Source organism: Drosophila miranda (assembly GCF_003369915.1).
Source record: "Drosophila miranda strain MSH22 chromosome Y unlocalized genomic scaffold, D.miranda_PacBio2.1 Contig_Y3_pilon, whole genome shotgun sequence".
NCBI classification, from domain to species: Eukaryota; Metazoa; Arthropoda; class Insecta; order Diptera; family Drosophilidae; genus Drosophila; species Drosophila miranda.
In genome coordinates this window covers 1,899,427-1,916,641 of record NW_022881625.1, presented here as the reverse complement: position 1 = coordinate 1,916,641, position 17,215 = coordinate 1,899,427, and the positions used below count along the sequence as shown (strand labels likewise).

The 17,215-nt window shown below is 51.7% G+C and overlaps 6 protein-coding genes across 6 annotated transcripts; all 6 read left to right on the top strand.

Annotated features, from left to right (window-relative positions):
* Positions 1-1,029: 1,029 nt before the first annotated feature.
* LOC117194718 (protein tantalus-like) lies at positions 1,030-1,884 on the top strand. Its single transcript, XM_033399223.1, has 2 exons — positions 1,030-1,169; positions 1,239-1,884. Exons 1-2 carry the CDS (start codon positions 1,133-1,135, stop codon positions 1,835-1,837), a joined length of 636 nt encoding a protein of 211 aa, XP_033255114.1. The 5' UTR covers positions 1,030-1,132; the 3' UTR covers positions 1,838-1,884.
* A 3,762-nt stretch (positions 1,885-5,646) lies between these two features.
* On the top strand, positions 5,647-6,577 carry LOC117194719 (protein tantalus-like). The gene is made up of 2 exons (XM_033399224.1): positions 5,647-5,680; positions 5,750-6,577. Exon 2 carries the CDS (start codon positions 5,794-5,796, stop codon positions 6,238-6,240), a length of 447 nt encoding a protein of 148 aa, XP_033255115.1. The 5' UTR covers positions 5,647-5,680; positions 5,750-5,793; the 3' UTR covers positions 6,241-6,577.
* An 88-nt stretch (positions 6,578-6,665) lies between these two features.
* On the top strand, positions 6,666-7,695 carry LOC117194720 (multidrug resistance protein homolog 65-like). The gene is made up of 3 exons (XM_033399225.1): positions 6,666-6,740; positions 7,103-7,321; positions 7,408-7,695. Exons 2-3 carry the CDS (start codon positions 7,103-7,105, stop codon positions 7,501-7,503), a joined length of 315 nt encoding a protein of 104 aa, XP_033255116.1. The 5' UTR covers positions 6,666-6,740; the 3' UTR covers positions 7,504-7,695.
* Positions 7,696-10,942: 3,247 nt separating this feature from the next.
* Positions 10,943-12,217, top strand: LOC117194555. Its single transcript, XM_033399102.1, has 3 exons — positions 10,943-11,017; positions 11,380-11,598; positions 11,685-12,217. Exon 3 carries the CDS (start codon positions 11,732-11,734, stop codon positions 12,215-12,217), a length of 486 nt encoding a protein of 161 aa, XP_033254993.1. The 5' UTR covers positions 10,943-11,017; positions 11,380-11,598; positions 11,685-11,731.
* Positions 12,218-14,287: 2,070 nt separating this feature from the next.
* Positions 14,288-15,182, top strand: LOC117194712. Its single transcript, XM_033399221.1, has 2 exons — positions 14,288-14,339; positions 14,409-15,182. The coding sequence occupies exons 1-2, from the start codon at positions 14,303-14,305 to the stop codon at positions 15,005-15,007; spliced, it is 636 nt and encodes a 211-aa protein (XP_033255112.1). The 5' UTR covers positions 14,288-14,302; the 3' UTR covers positions 15,008-15,182.
* A 716-nt stretch (positions 15,183-15,898) lies between these two features.
* LOC117194554 lies at positions 15,899-16,668 on the top strand. Its single transcript, XM_033399101.1, has 2 exons — positions 15,899-15,983; positions 16,070-16,668. Exon 2 carries the CDS (start codon positions 16,117-16,119, stop codon positions 16,666-16,668), a length of 552 nt encoding a protein of 183 aa, XP_033254992.1. The 5' UTR covers positions 15,899-15,983; positions 16,070-16,116.
* Positions 16,669-17,215: the final 547 nt, after the last annotated feature.

Genomic DNA, 17,215 nt, shown 5'->3' with positions numbered 1-17,215 from the left:
TATTCCTCAATTGACTACGTGTTGCAACACTGCATTTTCTGAATTTTCGATCTCATTTCTTTAACCCCCTCTTCCCCCCCCCCCCCCATTGTTATTTTCGTAATTAGTGCGGTTCTCCGACACCCCACTACAAAATTATTACAATCTGTGATAAAAATCTGCGGCGGCAACGGTGCTGACAATTGATTATCGGTTTCAAATCGACTTTCAAATCAGCATCAGTTGCCGCCATACCACCACCACTACGGCCTAAATTGAGCCAAAAATGCTAGTCTTCGCATAAAACAATTACGCCCCCTATAAACTGCCCGCCCACATGTACATGATACATTCCTAGTCGTCTGCCCTCAGCAGGCGGCAAGGGTAGTAGAGGGGACTGAAGACCACACACCGCATTACAGCCAACAAAACATCAAGTTGACGAACTCACAGGGGATTGCAAATCAAATTTTTAAGTTAGGGGAATTACAAAGGGAAGAGACAGCATACTTTTGAGCGTGGCCCCACTTTACTTTCTTGACTCACACCACACACACACACACACACACTTGACACACTATTACACACACTTGACGAGTCCCCCCTCCCCCTCTTGACAATTCGTACTTTTGGAGCCTTTTGCCCCGATCGTGGATTGGTCTCGAGTCTGGGTCTCTGTCCAAAGGAAAAGTCGTGTCGTGAACGTTGTGGAGTCGAGACGTGTTCGAGGTTTAGTTTAGTCCCTCCGTCAAAGTGCCGAATATTTTGTGTCTCTCTCTTTTTCCCTTCCCCCCCCCAACCCTTCTGGCTGCGGGCCTATTTCGAGGTTACAAGTGTTTCGTTGCTGCAGTATTATATGTTTGTAAAGTTTATTGTGCCATCAAATGTACTAGTGTGTGTTTGAAGTGTCGTTTAAAGTTTAATTGTAAAACAAACACAAAAATGTACATAAATTAAATTAAGACATATACTGCCCAAAAAAATATTAATGAAGCAACGCGCTTGGTTGCTGGCGGCTCACACCCCAGCCTCTCAGCCCCTCCCCTGTGGAGCACTGAGAGCCCTCAACCCAAAGAGCCTCGTTGCTCGTTGCTCGTTTGAGAAGTCGAAAGGTTTACCCAGGAGACGGAAAAGCCGGAAAAAGATACGAGAAATGCCTGCAAAGAAAAAACTTGAAGGCAAAGCTAAAGGTAAAGGAAGTACTCGGTTCTGCGGCCATCGGACAGTCGTAACTCATTTCTCATTTCGTCTCATTTCAGCCGGGAGTATACCGGGGGATACAGGAGCTGTGGCAACCGCGACTATGGTTCGGCGCCAAATGCCGCCGCGCGCCTGCAAGAGCAAGAGCCAGAGCGCCGCCAGGCCCAGTCTTAGTCCCAGCCGCCTGGCCAAGAAGCCCAGCCTGACGCCGACCACCGGTTCTCAGGCGCCATCGCAGACCATCGCAAAGTCGAGGCCCACCGGTCTCGAGACGATTTTTGAACGGCCCGGCAATGAGGACGACGGGCCCACCAGCAGCCATGCCGTGGCATTCGGCGAGTGCCAGCGCCGCGTCCTCGCCCTGGGTACGGGCGAAAAAAAAAGAACCCTGTCGCAGAAGAGCTGCCTGAAGGTGCGCAACACCTTGGGCGAACGCAGTACCCGGCACATGATGACACTGCGGGCGTCCCGCACTACTTTGGACAGCGTAGTGCTCGGGGGCTCGGACGATGAAGGCGAGTCGGTCGGAGTCGCTCCCGCAGTCGCTCCCGTAGCTGCTCCCGAAGTCGTTCCCGCTGGAGGAAATGCCGGTACAAATCAGCCGGCACCATTCGTGCTGCGCACCAGCAGGAGGCTCAAGAGTCTGCCTCCGTTTTAGATTGTTGCACCTTCCACCCTCCAAATGAAGGAAAAAAAATAAAGAAAAGAAAAGCAAAGAAAAGAAAAACCCTCTACAGAATGTCTCTTTTGCTCTCATTGTAAATTGAAGCGCCTCTTTCGGCGGAACCTACCCCAAGAGCGGAAAGCGGAGATCAATTAGAATTGTGAACCCCAAAGCGAGCGATTGATACGATACACTCACGAGTACTCATGCCCAAGCCCGAGTACTCTGTCCAGCATCCACATCGGGGAATCAACATAAATGGGTGGCTCCGCGGACGGTGTTCCAGCAGTCGCGCTTGGGCGGTCCGAGTGAGCAGTAACGGATCTTCTGCAGAAATCAGTGCATAGATACAGTATCTGAAGGATCAAAGTGTTGAAAATCAATTAAAAGGTGATCATCCATCCCACGACAAGGAGAGGGGGCAGGGGCGAATGGCGCCACACAGATTTCTGTACGGGCCTCTGAAAGGGAATCGAATCGAATCGAATCGCTCCAAATTGGCGTTGGAATGTCCAATAATAAACGGTAAATTCTATTACTCGTTAACCCCGCGGGTCAATGAGAGAGAACTATGGCAAAAGATACAAAGTAGCTGCTGTACCCTTGCCACAGCCACAGATACAGATACATGCCTCTGAGAGTGTGGCAGTAATTGAATTAACCTTTGCGTGCCGTCTGTCTCTGTCCGTGTCTGTGAATAAATCGCGGGTCTTGGCTCGAGGAACACTATTCCTCCGTCCTTCGTCGTACCGATAGATGGACGAGGCTTCTGGCACGACGACAACCGATGGCAAGTCCCTGGATGAGGCGCCGGTGGCCGCAGGACTGGAGCCCACACAGCCGATCGGCTTCCTGCAGCTCCTCCGCTTCTCCACCTGCGGGGAGATCGCGTGGCTCTTCTTTGGGTTCCTCATGTGCTGCGTCAAGGCGTTGACCCTGCCCGCAGTGGTCATCATTTACAGCGAGTTCACAGCAGTGAGTACCGGGCACAGATACTCCCGCAGATGCAGATTCAGATACTCCAACCACAATCTCTCTCCCTTCGATTCTCGATTCCGTAGCCCTCTCCGCTGCCACGAACATCACCACGCTGTCGTTTCCCTTCACGATGGCCAACAGCAGCGGCGGCGGGTACACCATTCCCACGGGGACCCTGAGCATCCTTCCCATCGCGGCGAACGCCCAGCTGCCGACCATCACGACAACAGCCAGTGGCTACGAGCCCAATGACGTCATCACCACGATCCCCGTCTCGCTCTCCATTCAGCGCTTCCCCTCGTCCCTGTCCATCGTGGACCTGGCCCAGGAGCAGGACGGCTACAGCAACAGTGGCTCCAGCAACGGCATGACCGTGGGACCGGGGGCGGGCGGCGGCGGCGGCATTACCACCACGGCCCTCCTGTCCGTGAAGCCCCTGAACGGCAGCGGCAACGGCAACATTTCGCGGAACAACAGCTTCAGTCTGAGCTTCAACCTGCAGGACCCCACAGTGCGCTCCTCGGTGCGTTCGGCAGGAGCCCCCACAGTGGATACAGTGGACAACTCTTCATCCGGTGGCACGATCGCCCTGCCCCAGAGCGGCGCCACGGCAACGTCCACGAGTGCTACCTCAACCCTCGCCAAACACATTCCCGAGGCCAAGACAGGAGAGGTCTATGTCTGAGCGGAGGAACAGGACACCTATTCCGACTTATTATAGCTTTCGTCGTAGGTTTAAGCACCCCCTTCCAGAACCACTGATACGGTATTATCATCTAGGAAAGAGAACAAAACAAGAGTAATCCTCTCTTCGGATTGTACATACACACATCAATATACATACATATATAGCCCACAGACGATATCCTATCGTAATGGATCGTATCGTACGGCACACGCGAGTCTTTCTCGATAGTTGGGCGAATAAATTACGAATAAAATCTTTACCAAGAGAATCTCCATTATATTACCCGTGCAAACATTGGACCGTGTAAATACTTTGGAACCCTCCCCCTGCCCCTCTCCACAAAAAACATAATATGTGATATGCGATTATTGTATGTGTTTTTTTTTTTTTTGTTCAAGCTATAAAATTTGTGCATCTTTAGGATTAATGTGGAACCAATCCATGTAGAGGATGGTAGAAGAACACAGATCTAAGAAATTCTAGGCTCCTTTGTACAGATACAGATACAGTTACAGATGATCGACGAGGCAGATGAAGCGGTGTGACACGTCGGGCGACTAACGAGCCCCTTAACTTGTTTGCCGCCCAACTAAACTGTTAAAAATTCTTAATTAACGCCAATAAGGAATACATTAAAATGCCGACGCCAAGCCAAGCAGCCATTTTCCCAACTCGCCCCACACACATTCACATTCCCCTTCCCAACCACTACCGACAAGCTTTATTTCCTCTTTCTCGCCAATGTAAATTAAAATTCTGTGCGCCACTAAACATATATTCAAATCACAAACCACAAAGAGAATCATAAAACACAAAGATTTCTTAAACCACAGACTAACGACTACTGTCAACGCGGCTTCGCCTGTGTAAAGTGCGGTGGTTTCGTCCACCGCACCCAGCTAAATGCGAAAATTGCGGCGGTTTAACTACTTCTGTCAACGCGGCTTCGTCTGTGTAAGGTGCGGTGGTTTCGTCCACCGCACCCAGCTAAATGCCAAAGTTGCGGCGGCTTAACAACTTCTGTCAACGCGGCTTCGTCTGTGTAAAGTGCGGTGGTTTCGTCCACCGCACCCAGCTAAATGCCAAAGTTGTGGCGGTACGCACCCATCCAACTACAGGGCCTATGCTGATGCTGATATGAGGATCAGCCTTGCGCCGCCACTTATATGAAGCCCGCTCCGAGGACGGGATCGGACTGAAAAGACGCAATCCATTGTAAAAGAAAACACATGTTAATGTTAAGTCTAGTGTTACCTTAACTTTCTTTACTCAAAATACTTGCATAAAAAATACCGAATACCTACCACTACTGTAACTAGTGTTACCTTCCCATTGTTCAGCCAAAAACACTGCAACTACATGTAAAATGTAAAATATGGCATGTATTATTTGAATTTAGTACATATACAAATAAGTAGACGGCGTATAGGAGCGGTGGCGCTGGAGTTCCTCGGCTGCTGTTTCCCCTCCTTGTAGCGTGGGTATTGGGATCGCTCTCGGCTACCATTTCCCCTTCGTGTGACAAAGGTATGGGATCGCTCCAGCCCTGGCTCTCTCTTGGCTGCGATTTCCCCTTCGTGTGACGTCGGTATTAATGCTAGTGATGCTCGTCGTGGTTCCTGTGGGATCTGGTTCCGGTGTTGCTCCCCCCATTGTTTTAAGTGAAAAACTCTCTCTCAGTTTCGCGACGGCGGCCTCTCTCTCGGTCTCCCTTGTAGGCGTTGGCTTCGGGCTGGCCGGGGAGAGTTGTTGATCACATCGGCGTCACTGGTCGCAGTGGGAGAGATCCGACTATTCCCCTCTTCGTGGCTCTTGTTCTGGCTGCTGCTTCTCCTTCGTGTAGCGTGGGTATTGGGATCGCTCTCTCTCTCGGCTGCTGTTTCCACTCCTTGTAGCGTGGGTATTGAGACTCAATAGTTGAATTGTAAAACAAACACAAAAATGTACATAAATTAAATTAAGACATATACTGCCCACAAATATTAATAAAGCAACGCGCTTGGTTGCTGGCGGCTCACACCCCAGCCTCTCAGCCCCTCCTCTGTGGAGCACTGAGAGCCTTCAACCCAAAGAGGCTCGTTGCTCGTTTGAGAAGTCGAAAGGTTTACCCAGGAGACGGAAAAAGATACGAGAAATGCCTGCAAAGAAAAAACTTGAAGGCAAAGCTAAAGGTAAAGAAAGTACTCGGTTCTGCGGCCATCGGACAGTCGTAACTCATTTCTCATTTCGTCTCATTTCAGCCGGGAGTATACCGGGGGATACAGGATCTGTGGCAACCGCGACTATGGTTCGGCGCCAAATGCCGCCGCGCGCCTGCAAGAGCAAGAGCCAGAGCGCCGCCAGGCCCAGTCTTAGTCCCAGCCGCCTGGCCAAGAAGCCCAGCCTGACGCCGACCACCGGCTCTCAGGCGCCATCGCAGACCATCGCAAAGTCGAGGCCCACCGGTCTCGAGACGATTTTTGAACGGCCCGGCAATGAGGACGACGGACCCACCAGCAGCCATGCCGTGGCATTCGGCGAGTGCCAGCGCCGCGTCCTCGCCCTGGGTACGGGCGAAAAAAAAAGAACCCTGTCGCAGAAGAGCTGCCTGAAGGTGCGCAACACCTTGGGCGAACGCAGCACCCGGCACATGATGACACTGCGGGCGTCCCGCACTACTTTGGACAGCGTAATGCTCGGGGGCTCGGACGATGAAGGCGAGTCGGAGTCGCTCCCGCAGTCGCTCCCGTAGCTGCTCCCGAAGTCGTTCCCGCTGGAGGAAATGCCGGTACAAATCAGCCGGCACCATTCGTGCTGCGCACCAGCAGGAGGCTCAAGAGTCTGCCTCCGTTTTAGATTGTTGCACCTTCCACCCTCCAAATGAAAGAAAAAGAATAAAGAAAAGAAAAGCAAAGAAAAGAAAAACCCTCTACAGAATGTCTCTTTTGCTCTCATTGTAAATTGAAGCGCCTCTTTCGGCGGAACCTACCCCAAGAGCGGAAAGCGGAGATCAATTAGAATTGTGAACCCCAAAGCGAGCGATTGATACGATACACTCACGAGTACTCATGCCCAAGCCCGATTACTCTGTCCAGCATCCACATCGGGGAATCAACATAAATGGGTGGCTCCGCGGACGGTGTTCCAGCAGTCGCGCTTGGGCGGTCCGTGTGAGCAGTAACGGATCTTCTGCAGAAATCAGTGCATAGATACAGTATCTGAAGGATCAAAGTGTTGAAAATCAATTAAAAGGTGATCATCCATCCCACGACAAGGAGAGGGGGCAGGGGGCGAATGGCGCCACACAGATTTCTGTACGGGCCTCTGAAAGGGAATCGAATCGAATCGCTCCAAATTGGCGTTGGAATGTCCAATAATAAACGGTAGATTCTATTACTCGTTAACCCCGCGGGTCAATGAGAGAGAACTATGGCAAAAGATACAAAGTAGCTGCTGTACCCTTGCCACAGCCACAGATACAGATACATGCCTCTGAGAGTGTGGCAGTAATTGAATTAACCTTTGCGTGCCGTCTGTCTATGTCCGTGTCTGTGAATAAATCGCGGGTCTTGGCTCGAGTAACACTATTCCTCCGTCCTTCGTCGTACCGATAGATGGACGAGGCTTCTGGCACGACGACAACCGATGGCAAGTCCCTGGATGAGGCGCCGGTGGCCGCAGGACTGGAGCCCACACAGCCGATCGGCTTCCTGCAGCTCTTCCGCTTCTCCACCTGCGGGGAGATCGCGTGGCTCTTCTTTGGGTTCCTCATGTGCTGCGTCAAGGCGTTGACCCTGCCCGCAGTGGTCATCATTTACAGCGAGCTCACAGCAGTGAGTACCGGGCACAGATACTCCCGCAGATGCAGATTCAGATACTCCAACCACAATCTCTCTCCCTTCGATTCTCGATTCCGTAGCCCTCTCCGCTGCCACGAACATCACCACGCTGTCGTTTCCCTTCACGATGGCCAACAGCAGCGGCGGCGGGTACACCATTCCCACGGGGACCCTGAGCATCCTTCCCATCGCGGCGAACGCCCAGCTGCCGACCATCACGACAACGGCCAGTGGCTACGAGCCCAATGACGTCATCACCACGATCCCCGTCTCGCTCTCCATTCAGCGCTTCCCCTCGTCCCTGTCCATCGTGGACCTGGCCCAGGAGCAGGACGGCTACAGCAACAGTGGCTCCAGCAACGGCATGACCGTGGGCCGGGTGCGGGCGGCGGCGGCGGCATCACCACCTTCATCCGGTGGCACGATCGCCCTGCCCCAGAGCGGCGCCACGGCAACGGCCACGAGTGCTACCTCAACCCTCGCCAAAAACAGTCCCGAGGCCAAGACAGGAGAGGTCTATGTCTGAGCGGAGGAACAGGACACCTATTCCGACCCATCCACTGGATTATAGCTTTCGTCGTAGGTTTAAGCACCCCCTTCCAGAACCACTGATTAGATATTATCATCTAGGAAAGAGAACAAAACAAGAGTAATTCTCTCTTCGGATTGTACATACATATGCACACATCAATATACATACATATATAGCCCACAGACGATATCGTATCGTAATGGATCGTATCGTACGGCACACGCGAGTCTTTCTCGATAGTTGGGCGAATAAATTTCGAATAAAATCTTTACCAAGAGAATCTCCATTATATTACCCGTGCAAACATTGGACCGTGTAAATACTTTGGAACCCTCCCCCTCCCCCTCCCCTACCCCTCTCCACAAAAAACATAATATGTGATATGCGATTATTGTATGTGTTTTTTTTTTTGTTCAAGCTATACAATTTGTGCATCTTTAGGATTAATGTGGAACCAATCCATGTAGAGGATGGTAGAAGAACACAGATCTAAGAAATTCTAGGCTCCTTTGTACAGATACAGATACAGTTACAGATGATCGACGAGGCAGATGAAGCGGTGTGACACGTCGGGCGACTAACGAGCCCCTTAACTTGTTTGCCGCCCAACTAAACTGTTAAAAATTCTTAATTAACGCCAATAAGGAATACATTAAAATGCCGACGCCAAGCCAAGCAGCCATTTTCCCAACTCGCCCCACACACATTCACATTCCCCTTCCCAACCACTACCAACAAGCTTAATTTCCTCTTTCTCGCCAATGTAAATTAAAATTCTGTGCGCCACTAAACATATATTCAAATCACGAACCACAAAGAGAATCATAAAACACAAAGATTTCTTAAACCACACACAACTACTGTCAACGCGGCTTCGCCTGTGTAAAGTGCGGTGGTTTCGTCCACCGCACCCAGCTAAATGCGAAAATTGCGGCGGTTTAACAACTTCTGTCAACGCGGCTTCGTCTGTGTAAAGTGCGGTGGTTTAGTCCACCGCACCCAGCTAAATGCCAAAGTTGCGGCGGTACGCACCCATCCAACTACAGGGCCTATGCTGATACTGATATGAGGATCAGCCTTGCGCCGCCACTTATATGAAGCCCGCTCCGAGGACGGGAACGGACTGAAAAGACGCAATCCATTGTAAAAGAAAACACATGTTAATGTTAAGTCTAGTGTTACCTTAACTTTCTTTACTCAAAATACTTGCATAAAAAATACCGAATACCTACCACTACTGTAACTAGTGTTACCTTCCCATTGTTCAGCCAAAAACACTGCAACTACATGTAAAATGTAAAATATGGCATGTATTATTTGAATTTAGTACATATACAAATAAGTAGACGGCGTATAGGAGCGGTGGCGCTGGAGTTCCTCGGCTGCTGTTTCCCCTCCTTGTAGCGTGGGTATTGGGATCGCTCTCGGCTACCATTTCCCCTTCGTGTGACAAAGGTATGGGATCGCTCCAGCCCTGGCTCTCTCTTGGCTGCGATTTCCCCTTCGTGTGACGTCGGTATTAATGCTAGTGATGCTCGTCGTGGTTCCTGTGGGATCTGGTTCCGGTGTTGCTCCCCCCATTGTTTTAAGTGAAAAACTCTCTCTCAGTTTCGCGACGGCGGCCTCTCTCTCGGTCTCCCTTGTAGGCGTTGGCTTCGGGCTGGCCGGGGAGAGTTGTTGATCACATCGGCGTCACTGGTCGCAGTGGGAGAGATCCGACTATTCCCCTCTTCGTGGCTCTTGTTCTGGCTGCTGCTTCTCCTTCGTGTAGCGTGGGTATTGGGATCGCTCTCTCTCTCGGCTGCTGTTTCCACTCCTTGTAGCGTGGGTATTGAGACTCAATAGTTGAATTGTAAAACAAACACAAAAATGTACATAAATTAAATTAAGACATATACTGCCCACAAATATTAATAAAGCAACGCGCTTGGTTGCTGGCGGCTCACACCCCAGCCTCTCAGCCCCTCCTCTGTGGAGCACTGAGAGCCTTCAACCCAAAGAGGCTCGTTGCTCGTTTGAGAAGTCGAAAGGTTTACCCAGGAGACGGAAAAAGATACGAGAAATGCCTGCAAAGAAAAAACTTGAAGGCAAAGCTAAAGGTAAAGAAAGTACTCGGTTCTGCGGCCATCGGACAGTCGTAACTCATTTCTCATTTCCTCTCATTTCAGCCGGGAGTATACCGGGGGATACAGGATCTGTGGCAACCGCGACTATGGTTCGGCGCCAAATGCCGCCGCGCGCCTGCAAGAGCAAGAGCCAGAGCGCCGCCAGGCCCAGTCTTAGTCCCAGCCGCCTGGCCAAGAAGCCCAGCCTGACGCCGACCACCGGCTCTCAGGCGCCATCGCAGACCATCGCAAAGTCGAGGCCCACCGGTCTCGAGACGATTTTTGAACGGCCCGGCAATGAGGACGACGGACCCACCAGCAGCCATGCCGTGGCATTCGGCGAGTGCCAGCGCCGCGTCCTCGCCCTGGGTACGGGCGAAAAAAAAAGAACCCTGTCGCAGAAGAGCTGCCTGAAGGTGCGCAACACCTTGGGCGAACGCAGCACCCGGCACATGATGACACTGCGGGCGTCCCGCACTACTTTGGACAGCGTAATGCTCGGGGCTCGGACGATGAAGGCGAGTCGGAGTCGCTCCCGCAGTCGCTCCCGTAGCTGCTCCCGAAGTCGTTCCCGCTGGAGGAAATGCCGGTACAAATCAGCCGGCACCATTCGTGCTGCGCACCAGCAGGAGGCTCAAGAGTCTGCCTCCGTTTTAGATTGTTGCACCTTCCACCCTCCAAATGAAAGAAAAAGAATAAAGAAAAGAAAAGCAAAGAAAAGAAAAACCCTCTACAGAATGTCTCTTTTGCTCTCATTGTAAATTGAAGCGCCTCTTTCGGCGGAACCTACCCCAAGAGCGGAAAGCGGAGATCAATTAGAATTGTGAACCCCAAAGCGAGCGATTGATACGATACACTCACGAGTACTCATGCCCAAGCCCGATTACTCTGTCCAGCATCCACATCGGGGAATCAACATAAATGGGTGGCTCCGCGGACGGTGTTCCAGCAGTCGCGCTTGGGCGGTCCGTGTGAGCAGTAACGGATCTTCTGCAGAAATCAGTGCATAGATACAGTATCTGAAGGATCAAAGTGTTGAAAATCAATTAAAAGGTGATCATCCATCCCACGACAAGGAGAGGGGGCAGGGGGCGAATGGCGCCACACAGATTTCTGTACGGGCCTCTGAAAGGGAATCGAATCGAATCGCTCCAAATTGGCGTTGGAATGTCCAATAATAAACGGTAGATTCTATTACTCGTTAACCCCGCGGGTCAATGAGAGAGAACTATGGCAAAAGATACAAAGTAGCTGCTGTACCCTTGCCACAGCCACAGATACAGATACATGCCTCTGAGAGTGTGGCAGTAATTGAATTAACCTTTGCGTGCCGTCTGTCTATGGCCGTGTCTGTGAATAAATCGCGGGTCTTGGCTCGAGTAACACTATTCCTCCGACCTTCGTCGTACCGATAGATGGACGAGGCTTCTGGCACGACGACAACCGATGGCAAGTCCCTGGATGAGGCGCCGGTGGCCGCAGGACTGGAGCCCACACAGCCGATCGGCTTCCTGCAGCTCTTCCGCTTCTCCACCTGCGGGGAGATCGCGTGGCTCTTCTTTGGGTTCCTCATGTGCTGCGTCAAGGCGTTGACCCTGCCCGCAGTGGTCATCATTTACAGCGAGCTCACAGCAGTGAGTACCGGGCACAGATACTCCCGCAGATGCAGATTCAGATACTCCAACCACAATCTCTCTCCCTTCGATTCTCGATTCCGTAGCCCTCTCCGCTGCCACGAACATCACCACGCTGTCGTTTCCCTTCACGATGGCCAACAGCAGCGGCGGCGGGTACACCATTCCCACGGGGACCCTGAGCATCCTTCCCATCGCGGCGAACGCCCAGCTGCCGACCATCACGACAACGGCCAGTGGCTACGAGCCCAATGACGTCATCACCACGATCCCCGTCTCGCTCTCCATTCAGCGCTTCCCCTCGTCCCTGTCCATCGTGGACCTGGCCCAGGAGCAGGACGGCTACAGCAACAGTGGCTCCAGCAACGGCATGACCGTGGGGCCGGGTGCGGGCGGCGGCGGCGGCATCACCACCTTCATCCGGTGGCACGATCGCCCTGCCCCAGAGCGGCGCCACGGCAACGGCCACGAGTGCTACCTCAACCCTCGCCAAAAACAGTCCCGAGGCCAAGACAGGAGAGGTCTATGTCTGAGCGGAGGAACAGGACACCTATTCCGACCCATCCACTGGATTATAGCGTTCGTCGTAGGTTTAAGCACCCCCTTCCAGAACCACTGATTAGATATTATCATCTAGGAAAGAGAACAAAACAAGAGTAATTCTCTCTTCGGATTGTACATACATATGCACACATCAATATACATACATATATAGCCCACAGACGATATCGTATCGTAATGGATCGTATCGTACGGCACACGCGAGTCTTTCTCGATAGTTGGCGAATAAATTTCGAATAAAATCTTTACCAAGAGAATCTCCATTATATTACCCGTGCAAACATTGGACCGTGTAAATACTTTGGAACCCTCCCCTCCCCCTCCCCCTACCCCTCTCCACAAAAAACATAATATGTGATATGCGATTATTGTATGTGTTTTTTTTTTTGTTCAAGCTATACAATTTGTGCATCTTTAGGATTAATGTGGAACCAATCCATGTAGAGGATGGTAGAAGAACACAGATCTAAGAAATTCTAGGCTCCTTTGTACAGATACAGATACAGTTACAGATGATCGACGAGGCAGATGAAGCGGTGTGACACGTCGGGCGACTAACGAGCCCCTTAACTTGTTTGCCGCCCAACTAAACTGTTAAAAATTCTTAATTAACGCCAATAAGGAATACATTAAAATGCCGACGCCAAGCCAAGCAGCCATTTTCCCAACTCGCCCCACACACATTCACATTCCCCTTCCCAACCACTACCAACAAGCTTAATTTCCTCTTTCTCGCCAATGTAAATTAAAATTCTGTGCGCCACTAAACATATATTCAAATCACGAACCACAAAGAGAATCATAAAACACAAAGATTTCTTAAACCACACACAACTACTGTCAACGCGGCTTCGCCTGTGTAAAGTGCGGTGGTTTCGTCCACCGCACCCAGCTAAATGCGAAAATTGCGGCGGTTTAACAACTTCTGTCAACGCGGCTTCGTCTGTGTAAAGTGCGGTGGTTTCGTCCACCGCACCCAGCTAAATGCCAAAGTTGCGGCGGTTTAACAACTTCTGTCAACGCGGCTTCGTCTGTGTAAAGTGCGGTGGTTTCGTCCACCGCACCCAGCTAAATGCCAAAGTTGCGGCGGTACGCACCCATCCAACTACAGGGCCTATGCTGATGCTGATATGAGGATCAGCCTTGCGCCGCCACTTATATGAAGCCCGCTCCGAGGACGGGAACGGACTGAAAAGACGCAATCCATTGTAAAAGAAAACACATGTTAATGTTAAGTCTAGTGTTACCTTAACTTTCTTTACTCAAAATACTTGCGTAAAAAATACCGAATACCTACCACTACTGTAACTAGTGTTACCTTCCCATTGTTCAGCCAAAAACACTGCAACTACATGTAAAATGTAAAATATGGCATGTATTATTTGAATTTAGTACATATACAAATAAGTAGACGGCGTATAGGAGCGGTGGCGCTGGAGTTCCTCGGCTGCTGTTTCCCCTCCTTGTAGCGTGGGTATTGGGATCGCTCTCGGCTACCATTTCCCCTTCGTGTGACAAAGGTATGGGATCGCTCCAGCCCTGGCTCTCTCTTGGCTGCGATTTCCCCTTCGTGTGACGTCGGTATTAATGCTAGTGATGCTCGTCGTGGTTCCTGTGGGATCTGGTTCCGGTGCTGCTCCCCCCATTGTTTTAAATGAAAAACTCTCTCTCAGTTTCGCGACGGCGGCCTCTCTCTCGGTCTCCCTTGTAGGCGTTGGCTTCGGGCTGGCCGGGGAGAGTTGTTGATCACATCGGCGTCACTGGTCGGAGTGGGAGAGATCCGACTATTCCCCTCTTCGTGGCTCTTGTTCTGGCTGCTGCTTCTCCTTCGTGTAGCGTGGGTATTGGGATCGCTCTCTCTCTCGGCTGCTGTTTCCACTCCTTGTAGCGTGGGTATTGAGACTCAATAGTTGAATTGTAAAACAAACACAAAAATGTACATAAATTAAATTAAGACATATACTGCCCACAAATATTAATAAAGCAACGCGCTTGGTTGCTGGCGGCTCACACCCCAGCCTCTCAGCCCCTCCCCTGTGGAGCACTGAGAGCCTTCAACCCAAAGAGGCTCGTTGCTCGTTGCTCGTTTGAGAAGTCGAAAGGTTTACCCAGGAGACGGAAAAGCCGGAAAAAGATACGAGAAATGCCTGAAAAGAAAAAACTTGAAGGCAAAGCTAAAGGTAAAGGAAGTACTCGGTTCTGCGGCCATCGGACAGTCGTAACTCATTTCTCATTTCGTCTCATTTCAGCCGGGAGTATACCGGGGGATACAGGATCTGTGGCAACCGCGACTATGGTTCGGCGCCAAATGCCGCCGCGCGCCTGCAAGAGCAAGAGCCAGAGCGCCGCCAGGCCCAGTCTTAGTCCCAGCCGCCTGGCCAAGAAGCCCAGCCTGACGCCGACCACCGGTTCTCAGGCGCCATCGCAGACCATCGCAAAGTCGAGGCCCACCGGTCTAGAGACAATTTTTGAACGGCCCGGCAATGAGGACGACGGGCCCACCAGCAGCCATGCCGTGGCATTCGGCGAGTGCCAGCGCCGCGTCCTCGCCCTGGATACGGGCGAAAAACAAAGAACCCTGTCGCAGAAGAGCTGCCTGAAGGTGCGCAACACCTTGGGCGAACGCAGCACCCGGCACATGATGACACTGCGGGCGTCCCGCACTACTTTGGACAGCGTAATGCTCGGGGGCTCGGACGATGAAGGCGAGTCGGTCGGAGTCGCTCCCGCAGTCGCTCCCGTAGCTGCTCCCGAAGTCGTTCCCGCTGGAGGAAATGCCGGTACAAATCAGCCGGCACCATTCGTGCTGCGCACCAGCAGGAGGCTCAAGAGTCTGCCTCCGTTTTAGATTGTTGCACCTTCCACCCTCCAAATGAAAGAAAAAGAATAAAGAAAAGAAAAGCAAAGAAAAGAAAAACCCTCTACAGAATGTCTCTTTTGCTCTCATTGTAAATTGAAGCGCCTCTTTCGGCGGAACCTACCCCAAGAGCGGAAAGCGGAGATCAATTAGAATTGTGAACCCCAAAGCGAGCGGTTGATACGATACACTCACGAGTACTCATGCCCAAGCCCGAGTACTCTGTCCAGCATCCACATCGGGGAATCAACATAAATGGGTGGCTCCGCGGACGGTGTTCCAGCAGTCGCGCTTGGGCGGTCCGAGTGAGCAGTAACGGATCTTCTGCAGAAATCAGTGCATAGATACAGTATCTGAAGGATCAAAGTGTTGAAAATCAATTAAAAGGTGATCATCCATCCCACGACAAGGAGAGGGGCAGGGGGCGAATGGCGCCACACAGATTTCTGTACGGGCCTCTGAAAGGGAATCGAATCGAATCGCTCCAAATTGGCGTTGGAATGTCCAATAATAAACGGTAGATTCTATTACTCGTTAACCCCGCGGGTCAATGAGAGAGAACTATGGCAAAAGATACAAAGTAGCTGCTGTACCCTTGCCACAGCCACAGATACAGATACATGCCTCTGAGAGTGTGGCAGTAATTGAATTAACCTTTGCGTGCCGTCTGTCTCTGTCCGTGTCTGTGAATAAATCGCGGGTCTTGGCTCGAGTAACACTATTCCTCCGTCCTTCGTCGTACCGATAGAAGGACGAGGCTTCTGGCACGACGACAACCGATGGCAAGTCCCTGGATGAGGCGCCGGTGGCCGCAGGACTGGAGCCCACACAGCCGATCGGCTTCCTGCAGCTCTTCCGCTTCTCCACCTGCGGGGAGATCGCGTGGCTCTTCTTTGGGTTCCTCATGTGCTGCGTCAAGGCGTTGACCCTGCCCGCAGTGGTCATCATTTACAGCGAGTTCACAGCAGTGAGTACCGGGCACAGATACTCCCGCAGATGCAGATTCAGATACTCCAACCACAATCTCTCTCCCTTCGATTCTCGATTCCGTAGCCCTCTCCGCTGCCACGAACATCACCACGCTGTCGTTTCCCTTCACCATGGCCAACAGCAGCGGCGGCGGGTACACCATTCCCACGGGGACCCTGAGCATCCTTCCCATAGCGGCGAACGCCCAGCTGCCGACCATCACGACAACAGCCAGTGGCTACGAGCCCAATGACGTCATCACCACGATCCCCGTCTCGTTCTCCATTCAGCGCTTCCCCTCGTCCCTGTCCATCGTGGACCTGGCCCAGGAGCAGGACGGCTACAGCAACAGTGGCTCCAGCAACGGCATGACCGTGGGGCCGGGTGCGGGCGGCGGCGGCGGCATCACCACCACGGCCCTCCTGTCCGTGAAGCCCCTGAACGGCGGCAACGGCAACATTTCGCGGAACAACAGCTTCAGTCTGAGCTTCAACCTGCACGACCCCACAGTGCGCTCCTCGGTGCGTTCGGCAGGAGCCCCCACAGTGGATACAGTGGACAACTCTTCATCCGGTGGCACGATCGCCCTGCCCCAGAGCGGCGCCACGGCAACGGCCACGAGTGCTACCTCAACCCTCGCCAAACACATTCCCGAGGCCAAGACAGGAGAGGTCTATGTCTGAGCGGAGGAACAGGACACCTATTCCGACCCATCCACTGGATTATAGCTTTCGTCGTAGGTTTAAGCACCCCCTTCCAGAACCACTGATACGATATTATCATCTAGGAAAGAGAACAAAACAAGAGTAATCCTCTCTTCGGATTGTACATACATATGCACACGTCAATAGCCCACAGACGATATCGTATCGTAATGGATCGTATCGTACGGCACACGCGAGTCTTTCTCGATAGTTGGGCGAATAAATTACGAATAAAATCTTTACCAAGAGAATCTCCATTATATTACCCGTGCAAACATTGGACCGTGTAAATACTTTGGAACCCTCCCCCTCCCCCTCCCCCTCTCCACAAAAAACATAATATGTGATATGCGATTATTGTATGTGTTTTTTTTTTTTGTTCAAGCTATAAAATTTGTGCATCTTTAGGATTAATGTGGAACCAATCCATGTAGAGGATGGTAGAAGAACACAGATCTAAGAAATTCTAGGCTCCTTTGTACAGATACAGATACAGTTACAGATGATCGACGAGGCAGATGAAGCG